We start from the raw sequence: 18,244 nt of genomic DNA, 5'->3' as shown, positions 1-18,244 counted from the left end.
GATGACTTTGCGAATTTCATCAGACAGAATCCATCTTTATCGAAATTGATTATCCACTGTTATGTATGGGCTCGGACACAGAACTCGCGTTCAGTTGAACAAATCAAAATGGATATCGCCGAAGTATCGACATCGTTTGATGTTGATGTAATAATTATTAAATTATAATTGAAGACGGTGAACTCGATTTTTGAAGAGGTAGAATAAATTGGCATTTAATTATGTTTGTTTCAACATGATTACGAGTTATTTGACTACAACTTGACATTTGAATTCTCAAATTCACCATTTGTTTCAAATTTTTCAATCTACATAAAAACAATTCCGAATTATCATCCGCTTTTTCTTAATTTATAGTTGATAAGGATAATTTTATAGTTAATCTAGGGTCAATACATTAAGCTATTTACTGGATTTTTTAAATAAAACTCTCATCAATGTATGAGATCAAAAATGAATACTTTTTTCTCGGTCAAAAATCAATTCTATTTCAGCTGCCTTCTCTTCAATATCAAGACGAATGCGAACAGACTGGCCATGCTATAGAATGTAACATTATACCACTGGAACTTTATGTACTGATAGAACTTTTGAATACTGTAATTGATTAACTAACTAAGGGACATAAATAATAGCCACTGATGAGAAATGCAGTAGTTGCACGAAAACAAATGATTTATACAACCGATTTATACCGGCTCGATGATGGAAACCACTTTGAAGCGTAGGTCGTTTCCATTTTTTGCTGTGCTAAATGCCCTATTGGAAAATAAGTCGAAGTAACGTGTATATATAGACGAGATAAACGCTCAGATGCTTTCGCCACTCGTACCTGCTTTCGCCGTCTGCGACACGTTCAATTATAATTCTTAATTCTATAGGTGAGATTGAGAGTGAAACATACACTGACTTTATTATGAAAGAAGAGAGTAAGTTTCTGTCGACTTAAAAATGGTTAAAAGCGAGTATGTTCTTTTTTGGCGGGTCGTCACGGTTTTTTTGCGGTTTTCGTGGAACTGATAAGAGATAGCAACTTGGTCTCTTCAAAAAAGTTTTAGTACTCGAGGTCCTCTATAACTAAAATGAAGACAGTTATCTCTTAGCTCTTATCAGTTTCGCGAAAAGCGCGAAAAGTGATAAGAAAAAAAGTTTCTATATAAATTCTGCTTTTTTAATTGCGCGATTTGCGCGAATCTAATAAGAGATAGGAGATAACTGTCTTCAGTTTACTTATAGAGGACCTCGAGTACTAAAACTTTTCCGAAGACACCATATTGTTATCTCTAATGAGTTGCGCGAAACCCATAAAGACCGGATGCGTTCAGTATTATGTGACTTGACACTAGTAGTCGTAGATTCAGATGGAGAGCTGTGGCAGGTTCATGACCAAACGATTGATGTCCGCATGCATTCAACGCCACAGGATGAGGCGTTTCAAAGAATGAGAAAAGCTGTAAACAAGTCTGGCGGCATGGCCGACAAAAATCTCTACGAGTTTACGTTGTACATCATTGGAAATGATGATTACATACTTTATGCGCGATTTCACTACGCCCTTATCGATGGTAGATCTTTCGCAAGTTTGAATCCCTGCTTGCTGCTGCCTATAATGAATTTAAGAGATTTGGAGAAATTGCATTGCAGCCAACTATGCATTTTAATGCGCTTTCACGTGCTGATGCCGCATATACCAAGCTTCAAATGATAATGAAGAAGACAAGAAATTTTAGCAGGCTTAACGAAGTATTGATTCTGTTGGAAAGAAAACAACTTATCGCCATACAATGAAATTAAGCATAAGCGAAGCGAACGCCAAGAATTGCAACACTTAGCAGCAGCCATGAATCTTTTCTTCACATTGGCGTTTCAGTGCTATTGCTTCGAAGCCTTCTAAACCGTGAGTATGTGAGTCTCAGTTTGCCAGTACGTGGAACCTATTTGACTCAAGAGCTAGGCATGACATCCAACGTCTTTCCATTATTGTTGCATATCACTGAGCATGCCACGATACAAGAAGTCTTGCTTCAAATTACTCATGAAACTAAATCTATTCTGCAACATCAGCGCTACCGAATCGAGGATATACTGAAGCTCGCCAACTATAGTTCAAATGGTAGTTTTGGTCCTTACGTAAATGTAATGCTCTATGATCATGGAGTGGCACTTTAAGGTTGTCGCTGTTCATCTCATTTTAGCGGAAATATTGATATCAATGACTTACAAATAACATTCTGGACAGACGACTTGACGTTCTGTTTGAAGATATCCATGAGAGGCATTAAGAAGGGCAGCTCGCTGCTTTGAAGGACCACTTCCTTTTTATTCTAAATAGTTGCAACTGTCGACCTGTACGAGAGTTTTTATGCCAATCGGCGCAGGCCAGTTGCAGCCGGTAACTAGTAATTGTGTTAGGTTATTTCTTAGTTATATATTGTAAAGATTGTTCGATTAAATAAAAAAAACGAGATTTACTTCAGAATATATTTTAATGTGTCACTGTATTGAACAAAGTTTGCAATGAGAATTTGATTTGCCAAAATAAGTGCCCTGGTAGCTATTTGGTTGAATTACTAGTTTTGTTGCCAAAACAAACCAACTATTGCCCAATCTATGTAGAACACTGTTGAGAAATTCACCATGTAAATTAATTGGACATCGTAAATAGAATGGTTGAATAATAATGCAATCGGTCAATTAACTAATACGCAAGGAACATAAATAGTAGCCACTGATAAGAAATGTAGTAGTTGCACAACATATATACTTGTTCAGATAAGGTAATGTGTATGGTATTAGCAAAAATCTTAGAGCAAAGTTGTACAAATGAAGTGAAGAGTCTTCACTGAAGACTGATTCCCAAAATTCCAACATTGCTCCATGTCATTTGTAAAATAAATTTGATTGAGTAACCGCGATGGTTAAAGTAACAACCCGTTTCTAATAACTATTGGAAAGACTTATATTTGATGGATTTGATGATAATGCGGACAGATAATCTCTCACATTTGAACAGTCGCGAAGCGAGTAGTAAATAATAAAACACATTTTCATTATATTTCGTAGTTGGGTAGTGCTTGTTTGCAGGATTGTAATGGATTCGCCGCTTGAGTGTTGGTTTATAAAAGAGAAATTTATTGTATGTCATTTGGGTATTTATACATTTCGATTGAAATGAAGTAATTTTGTCTCTTGTCAGTATAAAATGTAGCCGTAGTTTCGTCAAGTGTTGAGTAGATGTGTATTGAAACGAAGCGTACACAATAATAACCATGTCTTTCAGCGTGGTTAGTGAAATAGTTGTAATTACATAACAACGCGTTCACAGCGCGTGATATCATCCTCATTGAACTGATTCAAGCGAGAAAAATATTTAAATATTTTCCACAAAGTGAAACTTTTACAGCCAAACCAAGGCCAAATTCAGATTCAGCGGCCCCCAAAAAACATGAAAAAGAAAAAAAAAGAGGTTTTTTGTTGTTGTTGTTGAGTAGTGTTATCTTTAGTAGATTTAGTCAATTTAGCAGTATTATTGCGAAAACCTAAGTTTATTTTATTTTATTTATTTAGTTTGGATAAACTGAATATTTTTCTTAAATTCAACTGCTGCTTGATGACGGAACAACTGAACTTGGGTTGAATTGAGCGATTTAAGTTGTTGCGATGGAACATGATAATAACATGATAACTGATAAGAGTTTCAGACAATGTTTACTACTGTACGCTAAGTGGAAATGCACAAATCACAACAACTGTTTATACAACTGTATCTGTGAACTCCTCAGAGATTCCTTCAAAATTGAAGAGCTAAAAACAAAAGATCAACGTTCTCCGGACTATATTACCATTATAAAGTCGATCGTTATTACTTTGTGGAACTCATGGATTTCTCAAATTATATTTTAGCTTTTGAAAGTAGACGATTGTATTCCAGTTGTCCGAGTGCTTCAATCATTTTCCAGAAATATAATAAAAAATGCTTTTTAATTTTCAATGTTTGCTATTCAAAAGAGCAAATCTTAAAATAATTCATTTATTTATTTCAATTGATGCAAATATCTTTTCGAAAGTTGTACACTGTACAGTTTGACAAGATCAACAATTTTTGCTAAGATTACAATTCGACATTTGTCATTAAAATGAAAATCGCCAAAAATCCTGAGTCAAACAAATCAAAATATAAGTCATCCTAAAAACATACTCTCAGAATTCAAAGGAGGCAAACTAAAAAAACATATAGTGTAAAACATCAAATTACCCAGGCCGCGCTAGCGTCCTATCTAAATACATTATAATGAATAAGTACAAACTAATACATATGCATTTCTACTATGAATACGTTTCATGCTATGTGTTTTAATTTCATTTAATTTTAGAAATTAAAAAAAATATATTTATCGACAAAATATATTTTAAAACATCATTGCAATAAAAAAAAAACTTCCAAGTAAGAATGAATATATTGATATTGAGTAAGAAAATTCGGTGAAATCGGTGAAATACTTGAATCAAACATAAACGTTTGAAAAACGTACGACGCGCGCCAAAGCATAAGTGATGTCAAAGTGTGTACAAAGAGTGAAGCAATAGTGCGTTTAATGCTATGTGCTATAGTGTCTCTGTTGATGTTGATCGCTGACGTTTATAATGGTAGAAATTACCCACTGTTTTTTGCCATTGTAGGCAAAATGTCAGTTTACCTACATTTTTGGTGGAACGGTGTTCCATATTGTATTAACAATGTAGGTAAACTGACATTTTGCCTACAATGGCAAAGAACAGTGGGTAGTTTGATGTTTTACACTATATGTTTTTTAGTTTGCCTCCTTTGAATTCTGAGAGTATACTACTCTCAATCTCGCTCATAGATTTAAAGGTGATAACATTTCATCGCTATTTCGAGCACTCAAACGCAATTTTAGCTCTTGAAAATAGACGATCGTATTCCAGTTGTCCGAGTGCTTCAACCATTTTTCGGAATATGCCCTCTTTTTTCTGCATCAGTAAGTACGGTGCGTCGAACTCAATAGCTCTACCGGCATCCATAACTAATACGCGATCGGAGTCGATAACCGTGTTCAATCGGTGAGCCACCGTTATCACTGTCGAGCTAGCAAACTTCTCTCGTATTGTCTTTTGAATTATTTCGTCCGTTCTGAAAATACAAAGAAGTAAAAGAACATTCATCATATTTTTATGGGGATGTAGAGATTTGAATAATTACTGAAGATCAACATTTGCCGTTGCTTCGTCAAGTATAATAATGCGATTCTTTCGTAGGATCGCTCGAGCTAAGCATAGAATCTGTCGTTGTCCGGTGCTGAAATTTTGTCCATGTGACTGAACCGCCATGTGCAGACCATAATTCTTCGACACATATTCTTTCATTTCAACATTCTCGAGCGCACTCCAAATGTCAGCGTCCGAGTATTCTTCGAAAGGATCCAAATTTCTGTCAAATAAAAAATGCAACTTAATTTTGGGTTTCTTCGGAACAATACGAATTAAATATCATGAAAGCAACAGTCACAAGGTTGCTGCAATAGCAATATACCACAGGCAATCCTGTTGGCACCGATTGTAATGTGTTGAAAAATACATTGTAACACACAGGATTTTACTATCGTTGCCACAAGGTGTCGCTAGTGGTAATGCTCTTGCAGCAACGGTGTGGCAACAATGCTAACCTTCGCAATGTGCCTGAAAAAAGTGTTGGTTCTTGAGGAATTATCGATACTCTCGATCGTAGTTCACTCAATTCAACTGAAGCGGTGTTGATATCATCCAAGAGAATGTCACCATCGACAATTGCCAATCGGAAAATTGATGATATCAATGAAGATTTTCCAGCACCTGTACGACCGACAACGCTGACTTTCTCTTTCGGTTTTACTGAGAATGATAATTCCCGCAAAACTGGCTCGTCTTCAGCTGAATATCGATATGATACTTTCTTAAATTCCACTTTCCCCTTCGATGGCCAATCAGCTGGTACTTTTTGCGGTACATCTGGTCGTTTTTCAGGCTCAAGTTGACTATACTCTAATATACGCTCAACCGATGTAAGTTGATTCGTTACATCAGCACCTTTAAAAGATAAAGAACAAGGTTCACAATTAAAATGTTTCCTAAAATTCCGTTGTCATATAGTTTTCTTCGGATGCTTACTTTGTCTAACTCCATACTGCAACATTCCAGATAAACTAAGTACTTGCGTAATTGCCAATCCAACACGGTCACCAGTAGCTCCTATGTGAAAATAATCACAAAATGAGATAATAAAAATTTAAAGAGTGTTCAACACATACCTTCATTCACCACTAAGAAAAAATAAATAACGAAACCAATGAAGACATATACCATTAAATCGAGTGATAATCCAAATCCGTTTGTTGCACCTAAATTATTGTATAAAATGAACAAATCAAATATAGTAAATAGTGTAGGGACTAGAGGTGTCAACAAACAAAATTTAGAACAATTTCTAAATTTTAATCAGAAAATTGTTTTTGGTACGTTTCAAACCATTAAAAAAATTCGTACGATCATTTGTTCGGACGGAAGGTTTAAAAATTTTTCTCATTCTAACCCAAGAGCGAACGCTACGTCTTCCTTTCTCACGTCTTCTATATAATTACCACACGAAAAACGTACGTCTTCTGTGCAGTGATAAATGGTATAGCTGAAATTTTCCTCATGCAATTCTCGTGTATTCTGTATACCATTGCACAGAAGATGCACGTCTTTCAGACAGGAAATTATATAGGAGACGTGAGAAAGGCGTGAATACGTGAACCACGTCTTTTAAAAGCGTGCGCAGCGTTCGCACTTGGGAAATTGTTCGAAACGTACCTAAAAATAAACTTGAAAATAAAATGTTTTATTTTCAGGTTAAAAATCCGAAAAAAGATTGTTTAGAATTTTGTTCGTTGGCACCTCAACTAGAGACACAAATTTTGTAATTTAAAAATATCTACCCAGGTACATAAACCAGACGCCGCTATTAAGATTCTGATGTCTTTCGAATTCAATACGTAGAATGTGTTCCGCTTGAAATGATCTAACTATCGATAATCCTCCCAGTGTTGCTGAAATATGGGTGAAAACTGGCGATTTTGCTATTGAAAAAAGTTACACCAATCGTTTTATATTAATATCGTTTGTAAATTTGGGAATTTTTTAGGAAAATTTACTCACTTATCCCTTCCAGGCGCATAATGTTTGTAGACGTTTCCAAATATATTTTACGTGCAAAAAGAAAAATGACAACCATTACGACGATCACAACCCCCAGCTTAATATCTGTAAAAATAGTGACGCCAACTGCACCCAGTGCTGCAACGAGATGAAAGGGAGAAATTTTTGAAATTTTCTATTATTTCTTATGTGCATATAAACATGTTTGACGCTTGTGTTTATTTTAATGATGATCAAAAAATAGAATCAAAGAAGCGAAAAATTTCAGCAGCATCATGGTGTTCAAACGAAATGAAAGCGAACACATTCAATTCATTCAGTTTACAAAAATGGACTGCAGTTGTTGTGCATCTGGTGGCCAAAATGTGTCGATCAACAATTGTCAATTGTTGAATTGGGTCATGCAATTGGATTTAATAATGAACACCAGCGACCCCCGATCGTGATAATTGCGTTGACTTTCACGTATTAAGAATAATTTTCAAAAATTACCGATCAATATCATTTGCGGAGCCTCCAATAATATTCTTGGCAGCATTTCATCCACGTTGCCCAAATCCTTTGTAAATCGATTCATAATTCGTCCCATTGGATTTTCATTGAAAAATTTCATCGCTGTTGATATTAATCCACTGAACATTTTATCATGCAAACTTTGCGACGCCTTTATACAAATCCAACAAAATGTTGCTGATCGTGTTGCTGCTAGGGTTATCAACGAAAGCATAATTGCACTGTATATGTATACGTAAGTTTCTGTGGGCCAAGGGTTTGACTCAGTATCGCTAGATGTATTATTAAATGAGCTCATTGAATCGTTTGATAACCCATTTTCGAGTTGATATACGCGAGATTCTTCGTTTCTTATCCTAAAAACAGAGCAATAATAATAAATTATCAAAAAACACTCACAAAACATTTTCAGAAATGTATTAAAATACCAGTACGAAACCCATATGTCTGCAACGCTAGCCGAAACTTGTGTTATTAAAAATAGTATAAACATGAATATTAAAGTGCAAGGCATGTTGGCAGAATTCAGATAATTTAAAAGCATCGATCCTTTAACTTTGCCCTTGGATGTTGCCTCTAACTCTTTCCCCAATTCATTTTGACCTTCGGATTTATATTGATTTTCATCTGAGTTAGTCTCTTTGTTCAGTGATCCCGACAAACTTGAATGACTTTTCTGCGATAAAGCCGAGCTTCGACGTCTATTTTCTACTTTTTCTCCATTTTGCTCTGGTTCATTCTCGCGCAGTATGCTGGCAAAGTCTACTCCAGCCTGTAAAACTGTATCATAATTGCCTTGTATTTCAATCTTTCCCTAAAAATTAATAAAACACTTTCAAAACCTGCATGTTTTTCCAATGAATTTAAAACTATGCTTACGTCCTTCAGTACGACAATCCAATCTGCCTCCTTCATGAAGTGCAACTGATGTGTGATCAAAATCCGAGTGGCATTTTGACGCGCCAGATATCCATTCGGGCCGATACACTTATGGAACAAATGTGATTGCACGTGAGTATCCACCGCGCTCAAGGGATCATCTATCAAGTATATATCCGCTTTTCGGTAGAGAGCACGAGCGAAACTGAAATCAAACGTTTGATCGGAACGTACATAATTTTTCAAATCACTTTTGCTTCTGTTGGAGATAAATTGGCTTGCACTTACTTGATTCTAGCTTTTTGGCCACCTGAGAGACCAGCTCCATTTTCGCCGACCATCGTCATATCACCGTTACTAAATTGTGCGAAATCTCTTGTTAAAGCTGCACATTTAACCACTTCATCGTATCGTGATCGATCCATTGGTTCACCGAACACAATGTTTTGTCGGATCGATGATGTGAATGTCCAACTAACTTGACTCGCATATGAAGTCGTACCATTTATTCCCATGAGGCCCTGATTTACTGGCAATTCCTTGAGTAAAACTTGCATTAGTGTCGATTTACCAGCCCCAATAGATCCGACAACGAAAATTAGTTTTCCTTTCGATACTTCCAAGTTTATATTTTGAAGTTGAAATAATTTGCTCTCGTTCAACTCATCCTCATTTTGGTAGGAACCAATTTTTTTCGTTAATTTGAAAGATTTTTTGCCAGTTTGATCTTCAACCGCACTCCATTTGGCTGACACATTTTTCATCAAAATAGCTATATTCTCCGATTCTAACAGATCAGAACTGATGATCTCCACATTTTTTGGAACTGTTTCACACTTTTCTTCATATTCAAGAAACATTTGCAGTCGATTAAGAGCAATATACACTTCACTTATCTCAGAAATGCTTCGAATGAAAATACGACACATTGCCAATGTAATGACATTAAGTAAATATGCTGTCATAAACATTTTGGAGACGGTCAGATTTTCGGGGCCATAAAACCAAACATATGATAATACAGTACCAAAAAGTGCAGCTCTTGTGGCGAACAGAGAAAGTGTCATATTCAAACCACGAATGTAGGAATTTTTCAGAATAACTGCCAATTCGGAACGTCGAGCTACTGAAATCAATCGTTCAAAAGGTTTTTCCCATGCATACATCTTAATCACTTGAACTCCAGATATAATCTCGTCCATAAACCGTACACGTTCATCTGTTCGCAAAGCCGTTTTAAATCGATACATTGCTGACAGTCGACTTGAATAAGCTGTTGATAGAAAAAAATGTTTGTTGTGTAATATTTAATCTATGTTATCACGCATAAGGTCACGGTCATCGTCAGTAACGTCACGTTCGTACGAACATTTTTGCTCCATATTTCTTCAAAAAATGAATAAAGCTCATAATTTCTTCAGTGCATATGATAAAGCTTCCCAAGACTAATAATTCAAAGTTTTAAAGTTTTGTCTATTACTTGTGATCACGGAGTTATAAAGGTTTAAAGTTGTCAGTAACGTCACATAATTTTAGAAGTGATTTTTGGAGTTATTTCAAATTTTTTAAAAAAATGGTCGAGTTTAGCAATGTATTTTTCGGGTCATAGTCAATAAATCAAAGATAAAGGATCAAAGTGATTCGATATAAATCATAGTTATGCTGAAAATAGTATTTTTGGTAGAGATATACGCGTGTGCAAAAGTGAAAAAATTGTCAGTAACATTACACATTTCGTCAGTATCATCACACTTGCGAATTCGTCAACTTTGTGGCAGGAAAAAAAAATAGAATGCGTCGAAAAAATGTTATTTCTGTTAGCTGAATATTAAAATTTAAACCTTTTTCTTTAAAAATATGTATTCAACTTGCCGATTTGGTGCATTTTCTAATAGAAATTTACGCCTCCGAAATAGAGTCCAAAAAAAGTCAAAAATTATAAAATATGACGAAATAACTAATAATTTTGCAATTTTGATAAGAAAAAATCAGCGAAATTCCATGAAAATTTCCAAATATATTGAGTTTAAGTAATAAAATAATAGTTTGGAGAAAAATTTCAGAGCGATCTAATAACGTTAAGATGATTTTTTGCCACTTTCATTTTTTTCCTCTGATTTCGACTAACGTGACCGTGACCATAAGATCTCATCTAAACAGTTATCTTCAACGACATACTTTGAATCGGTACAAAGATAAAAACAATAATCATCCCAATGATGGCCGCCCATCTAATTTCAATCCACAAAATCATTGCAGCAATAATTGTGGTGAACGGTGATATCCATAGCGGATGCAAAAGAGAAACAGATTCAAATCGTTGTACATCATTTGATAATAAGTTCACTAGTTTGCCCGGAGCTGTATTTGCCAACGATCTTTGAGACAAACAAAGTGTCTACAGTATAAATAAGAACAGTTGATTAGATAAGAATATATGGAACCAAAACTTTTATGACAACAAAAGAAACAAAGAATTTAATTATCTTCAACTGAATGCACTTCATACCTTCCGATAAATAACACTAGAAAGAGCCACACGAACTTTCATACTATAATGTAATCCCTTGAATAGATAATGTAGCAAAGTTATGCCATGGACTACACTGAGAGTAAATAAACAAATGCCATATATTAAAGCCTCGTCATGGCTCATTTGGGTATTTTCTCTATAAAAGACATAGGAAAATTTCATTCATTAATTATCTTTTTTACTACGGTTGAATTCAAATGCTCACCCTATAAAATTATATGGCCGATACAATTTTGAAACGAATTTTTTTTTTCATTTGGCTACATCCGATTATAATACACGTAAAAATTGCACGTAAGTGTGATAGCGTGAGTTTTCAGCGCCCGAGTTTTTTTTATTTTCATATATAAGCCAACGGAATTGAATATAATATTATTAAATGTTTACACATGGAAATATCTCCAAAACGGCTGGGTAAATCGGCAAAACGGATCATGGTGTTACTCCATGAAGGGAGTTTAGACTGGTTTGACGGCCAAAAATACAAATCCGGTGGAAATTCGAATGTTCCATGGATTCTCAGGATTTGACCTGATTCCAGCACTTCAGTTTATTTGCATTGTGGTGAAATTCAATACAAAACATTGGTTGAATGACTTTACAGATACACATAAAAAATGAAGTGCTAAAATCAGGCCGAATCCTGAGAATCCATGGATCAGCCCAAATTCTACCGGATTTATATTTCAGGCCATAAAACCAGCCGGGTGTCTCAACTCCTTTTATTAGGGAGTTACACCACGGTCCATTTTGCCGATTTACCAGCCGTTTTCGAGATATTTTCATGTGTACATTTTGCCATAGAAGTAAATGCAATAGCAGCGGCGGTCCGAGGTTTTCATACAAACTTCCACATGTAGACGGTCCGACAAAACACAGACAAAAATCGAAAAAAGTTTGATTTTTTTCTCGATTCTGATGCAATAATCAGTGTACCTAATCTATTGATGTTATCGCCACATCGAAATTCGCATTCCTTATCAGTTTTTTATCACTGAGAAGCAATTCTTAAAATAAAGGAGAAATACATTGAATGGTGAAATAATAGAGGAACACAGAAGGCATTCAAAATAAAATCGAATCATGCACAGAGTGAAAATAAAAGTGAAACATAGCTATGTTTCACTTTTATTTTAACTTAGGAAATGTTGCATTTTTATTTTAAACGCCTTCTACGTTTCTCTACTTTTTAAAAATCAACTTTATGTTACGGTTTTATTTTTTGAAAAATTGGAGGGTCAAGTTAATTCTTACCGGTTCATTATCATCATTATTCGTTCTAGTTTATTCAATTCTATCGATTTCCCCCCAAAAATGCGAAAGAAGAACATTTTTTTTTATTCATAGTCTACCCTATACATTCTATAGTCTAATTTAAAATTGAAACAGTAACCAAATTAAAGAAATCATGCGTGCGTATTGTTTTATTAGGACGAATTTGACCTAAAATTGAAGAATCCAAAAAATACCGCACCCAAATGGAAAATAAATTCGTTTCAAAAGATTAGCGGCCATATAATTCTACAGAGTGACCATTTGAAATCAATCTAAGAGTACTTCTACTCCATGTATTTTAATAAACAACTAAAAATACAAACCGAAAATACGACAACAGTTTCTCTAACAGAAATGCAAGTGTTAATCGACTGATAAAATCGGTGAAAAAGCACAAAAATCCCAAAATAATCACTTCACGCCAAAACGCTTTCACTAATGCGCGCAATAAGGATGGGCGCGTCTTTCCTTTCTGCTCGGCTTGCCAAGCACTAAAATTAGTTTTCAATAGAAGAACACAAAATATTTCTCTTTCAATAAATTATTTCAATTTTTTACGACAAAACTTGTTGAAACTTTATATTCGAAAACACGCACCTTTCCAGTCGATTTCCGAGATATTCAGATCGATCCTCATCAAGAGGCTCGAATGCATCGTTTGGATGCAAGACATTATTATAGGATTTTTTAAAAATTGGTATTGACCAGCCGAAAAATATTACTGAAAAAAAATTAGCACTTTCTCGTGGACTCTTCAACAGTTTTCTGTGACCTGATTCCATCGCACTTCACTTCACTTTGTTTGTGGTTTTCATTGGCTCAATCTAAATCTTAAATCACTCCTCAATGCCGTAATAAATGGTTTTTTGTTCAATTTAGGGAATTCAAAAACAAAATAGAAATATCTCTTCGCAAAACGTAATCCAATTTATTTTCATACATAAATTAACATTCAATGTTTATATATTGACTTTAATTGTTACAATTTGTCATTTATCACAATGGAATAACATATTAAAAAACACTGAACTTATGACAACGCTTTGAATTAAAAATAATTAAATAAACTCGATTGAAAATTGTTGTTGATGAACCTCTTGTTTCTTGACGCAAACTGATTTACAAAAACTTGATCTGAACATCTACTGCGAATATAAATACCATTCTGGTAAGCGCTCACTTGTTATACATAAACACGAATACAGTAGTCATTTGAATACCCAAGCGTTCGAAATGCATCACACAAACGTACACGTAAATATATAACGCACGTGCTCTATATATGATATATATGTATATATGTACGTACACCGAGACCAGCTTAAATAGCCTTTACACTGTGTGCTGTCTATCGAGCGAATGATGTGTGAATAATGTGTGTTGTCCATCGAGCGAATGATCTCGGATTTTAGCAGTGTTGCTTTTATCTGTAATTTTCAAAATGTTGTTGTCTTTCGAATAAGTCATTTAATAACGCAATTTATACGCATTAAAAAGGCAACTTTTGTTTTAGCAATGTGTATTGAAGCTAATGCTGGTTCAAAGTGCTCTGGCTTTAATTAAAGTTTGAGCCAAACGTTCTGTTCACGCATCATATTGAAACCCCTGATTGACGTTAAAATTGTTGGACTAAAATCCACGAAGCTTTTATGATTTCAACAGATTTTTTTTTAAACTTGTAGTTAAAGTACGAAATTTAAATTTCTTCCGTGATTTTTTGGAGTAATATCGATAATCAAAAGCCACCAATTAAAATCAGCCCGAGTTGGTACCGCCTTTTAACAATTGAATATTGACAGCTGCTAAATACCCGGCGGTTGTTTCAACGGAATTCTTGAAGTTAACCAAAAAGAGATTGAAATTGTTAGAAAATATAGGAAAAGATGGCTTTCGTATATGAATCATTCGTACAGCCTGAATGTATGCAAATATTTCCAATCCATTCGGTGACGCTACCGCTTTTACCATACGTCACATACTTTATACTGAGAGATAATACACAAATACACCAATGCAAAATCAATCGAAATATCGTCTTCGTTTTATTCTTTTTTTTAAATTTGTACTTTAAATTATCGTATGAAAGCATGAATAAAAATGCAAATACAGTTACACATTTTCAAATTGTGCTTTTTGCTCACTTCTTCAAGCAATGTTGTACTCTTAGTTTTTACGATGCTCTCATGAACTGTGTTGTCGAATCATCGCATGAACTGTGTTGCATTGTGTATGTTTGGGATAGTAGGAACCAGTAATGACTTGAGATTCAAACGATAAACAATCTTATTATTTGGAAATTCATGATGGATATTGGCACAAATCGCCATTAGTAGGCCGTTTCTGTGGCACTAACATCAACATTCCGGTGATTGAATCTAGGGGAAATCGAATGGTTATAAAATATATTTCAAATCAATTGAGCATCGTGAATTAAGCGCTGTTCCAAGTAAATTTATTAATTCAAATTAACGATTTCGTGACCAGACCTCGTATAAATTTCATTCAAATTCCAATTGACGTATCATTTGAGAAAAGGTGAAAAACCAAACCACAATGGCTTTAATTTGGTCAAAATTAACATACTTTCAAGCTTGAAATCTACTAGTAGATGCTATTAATTAATTTCAAAAGGTTTAGCTCTAGATTGATTGCATTCAATTTGAATTCACTTCAAATGACAAGTACACAGCAGCACCAACTTAACGTCGAATATGACAGCAAATGTTAAGCTCAATTTTTTTCTATTGCTTTTGCATTTGCATTCAGTGTGATAATTGTCAACATGTATACACTGACTCGGACTAGGTCTTTCAATTGTTCGTAAAGAACTTAGTGAAAACAATGATTTTTTCTCAAGGTTAATATACATTATATTCTTAATTTGGTTCATTTCTCATTTAAATGACTGCACAACATTGAAATCTAATCGGAGTTGTCCTCATTTGTGTTCGTTTCAGTGGCATAGTCACAAAATAGGTTGTCATATGTTTATTGTTGATGATCAGTCATCAATCACTTCAGTGAGTCATTATATATAATGACTGAGGAAAAAAGTGCATCAAAAAGGCTGCGACTGGCCAATGAAGAAAACCAAGAACGGAATCACATGATTGTAGCTTGTCCTTCCAATGAACCACCACAACCGAAACTTTTCAAGCTAAACATCGATTGTTTCGACGAAATATTCGAGTATTTGTCACTCAAAGACTTATTTTCATTCGGACAAACGTGTAAAGCGATGCAAAAAGTGGCCGGCCAATATTTCAAACACCACTTTTCCGCTGCTGCTGCTGCTACCCTCGTGGCAGATGATGGGCCATACATTAACATTGAGCACACCTTTGCATGCACGTTGACACCTCGATTTAATCGTTACATAAAGCATATCTTGATTTCCATAACGATCGCTTACATTCTTATCTTTGTCAACACATTGGTGAATTTGAATCGATCAACGAAATTTCCTTCATACAGACATTCTTAACGAAGGTCGATCAAATCCAAGCCATTTTTCCACAGCTGCAAACCGTCCGAATTAAAAATAGTTTTTCCGATCGTAAAATTTACGATGATTTCTTAAAATTTTGTGTCAATTTAAAACGTCTTCATTTGGAAAGTCTAGGTATTTTACTTGAACCCAATGGAGAATCATTTATGGGCGAAAAGTTTCCAAATCCCGAATATTTCGAATTAGCACCCATTCTGTCGGTAAATGACTTGAATAAGTTTTTCCAAATCAATCCCAACGTTCGAAGTTTTGCCACCGACCCCGAAAGTCTTTGGAACAATCAAACTAAAATCTTCAAATTGAAAGTGCAATTGGATTTGTTAGAAGTGAAAGATTACTACGGTCGTGGTCCGACGCTAGTGGAGTTGAACGGACTATTGAATCAACTTTTTGGACTTGGTGTCTTCCGGCGATTACATTTCTTCACCAAAAACGTTCATTTAAAATCTTGTGATGAGCTGACATCACTTCCGCAACTAGAAAAATTGAGCATTGAGAAGTTTTGTGGGCATGGCCATTTGCCGTGTTTGCCAGATTTAAAAGAGTTCGTTGTTTCAGATGACATTACTCCCAGTCATGCAGAGATGAATGCAAGCAATTTTATGAATCTGGAACGTTTAAGCAGAGATGACTAAGCGCACGCTCAGTAGCGTATTCAGCAACTCAACTGAGAGTCGTTTTCTGCTCTGTGCGTTTACACTCACTTCGTTATGAGTTTATGTGCGCACTCTGACTTTGTTGTTAAGAAATGTGTGCGCACTCTAACTCTGTTGCCTATTATGGTTTATACACACATATAAAGAGTTGAGTGTGTATTGTCTTATTCTTTTCTTTGTGTTTCTTTCTTTGTATATCCTCTCTATTGTTTCTTCGTTGTGTACGAGTGCGGTGTAGCGCACTCCGTTGGTGCGCTTATACTCTCTTCATGGAGTGGGTTTGTTTGTGCTGCAGCGCAATATCGCACTGAGCATGTTTTAAGCACGCAAACTCAGTGTCCGTGCGGCCGTTGCTCGGTCACTCGGTGCGCTTCAGTCATCTCTGCGTTTAAGCATCGAACAAGCAATACTGGAAAATATTCTACTATTCATCCAACGGTTGAAAAAACTAAGCAAAATGAAATTGAATCTCCGAAATAAGGGACACATTCTCAAACTTCTAACATTGAATAAGGAACGTGAAAAGTTAGTTGGAGCACGAAAACTAACAATTTATACTTCAGAAAGAACATTTTTGATCACGAAGTGGGCAACTCAAAATGGAAATATAAACTTGAAACGGATTGAATTGAAACGAATGAGCTCATACCAATGACACTTTTTTTGATTGAATAGCAATTTTTTTTTTTTTGAAAAATCCAGATACCACAAATAATTTGAAAAAAAAATCATTTGAATTGTATTTGTGTAAGTATTATATTTGTACCTAGTGTTAACATTCATATGTGTTCAATAAATTTTAATTTCAAAAAATGATCAATAAAAATGTGATTAAAGATCCCATAACAAATGCCATTACATTCCGCATATTACAGAGCCGTAAATCAGCTGACTGAAGGTTTGTTTGCAAATAACATTTGCTGCTGGGGAAAATTTGAGGAGTATACCGGGTTTAGTTGTCAATGCTCGAACATTCCAACTTTAGACCGAATGAATGTCAAAAAATGTTTGTTTTTTTAAATTAGACGTTTTTTTCACATCAATGCTCAGTCAATATTTTTACTCACTCAGTTGTGTAAAACACATATTATAGCAGAATGGGTTGAATTTGTTCCTGTGAATTTGAAGAATAAAGTAAGTACGCCTTAGATTAAAAAAACAACTTGATATAATTCCGGCAAATATGAAAGACAATTAATAGTAGTTCAATAATTCATATCAATTTAATATTGCATATAAAATGAAATCGTTTAACGTTTCAATTAAGTAATAGTATTTCAATGCATTCGCTCGATTTCATGATACAAACAAAAAAAAACGATATTTTTTTATGTAAAGAAACCAACACACTATTATATTATGTATATTTAAGCGAGCACATTCAAGTACAAAGACGCAAAATGCTAAGAATTTCAGTCTGGGAGATTTATTTCATCCGAATGCTTGACAAATATCAATAATTTCAATAGAAAATGTTGATTAGGTTTCAAAAGGTGTCGTGTGTCGACTCTAAAAGTAGTGTCGATTCAATACCTGCAACTGCATTGATGGTCAAGATGAAAGTGCTATTGTCTATAGATATGACATTTAATCCCCCTTTTCGCTTAACCAATGGTGTTTATACCAGCATTCGGATCTACTCTAAGCGACAGTGCAAGTGGCTATGGACTATGGTTACTTAAGGTA

The 18,244-nt window shown here is 34.8% G+C and overlaps 1 protein-coding gene across 1 annotated transcript; it reads right to left on the bottom strand.

Annotated features, from left to right (window-relative positions):
- Positions 1-4,014: 4,014 nt before the first annotated feature.
- On the bottom strand, positions 4,015-13,517 carry LOC129570788 (ATP-binding cassette sub-family C member 4-like). Its single transcript, XM_055450510.1, has 15 exons — positions 12,992-13,517; positions 12,718-12,885; positions 11,096-11,255; positions 10,765-10,984; positions 8,875-9,859; positions 8,587-8,791; positions 8,136-8,521; positions 7,687-8,063; positions 7,195-7,332; positions 6,975-7,115; positions 6,306-6,395; positions 6,166-6,246; positions 5,685-6,084; positions 5,222-5,449; positions 4,015-5,152 (listed from the first exon to the last, which is right to left on the bottom strand). Exons 1-15 carry the CDS (start codon positions 13,174-13,176, stop codon positions 4,891-4,893), a joined length of 4,026 nt encoding a protein of 1,341 aa, XP_055306485.1. The 5' UTR covers positions 13,177-13,517; the 3' UTR covers positions 4,015-4,890.
- Between the last annotated feature and the right edge of the window lie 4,727 nt (positions 13,518-18,244).

This window comes from Sitodiplosis mosellana, unplaced genomic scaffold (genome assembly GCF_009176505.1).
Source record: "Sitodiplosis mosellana isolate CC-2019 unplaced genomic scaffold, AAFC_SMos_1.0 Smas_scaffold_80, whole genome shotgun sequence".
Lineage (NCBI taxonomy): Eukaryota > Metazoa > Arthropoda > Insecta > Diptera > Cecidomyiidae > Sitodiplosis > Sitodiplosis mosellana.
Note: the sequence above shows the minus strand (reverse complement) of the source record. Positions and strands in the feature narration are given on the sequence as shown.

Bases quoted from the DNA above. Each gene is read 5' to 3' on its own strand.
- LOC129570788 (XM_055450510.1), bottom strand. From the start codon at position 13,176: ATGGAATCAGGTCACAGAAAACTGTTGAAGAGTCCACGAGAAAGTGCT. The intron at 9,860-10,764 runs GTATGTCGTTGA...TTCTATCAACAG, and splicing joins TATCTTTGTACCGATTCAAA to CTTATTCAAGTCGACTGTCA. The intron at 8,792-8,874 runs GTAAGTGCAAGC...GTTTGATTTCAG, and splicing joins GGCCAAAAAGCTAGAATCAA to TTTCGCTCGTGCTCTCTACC.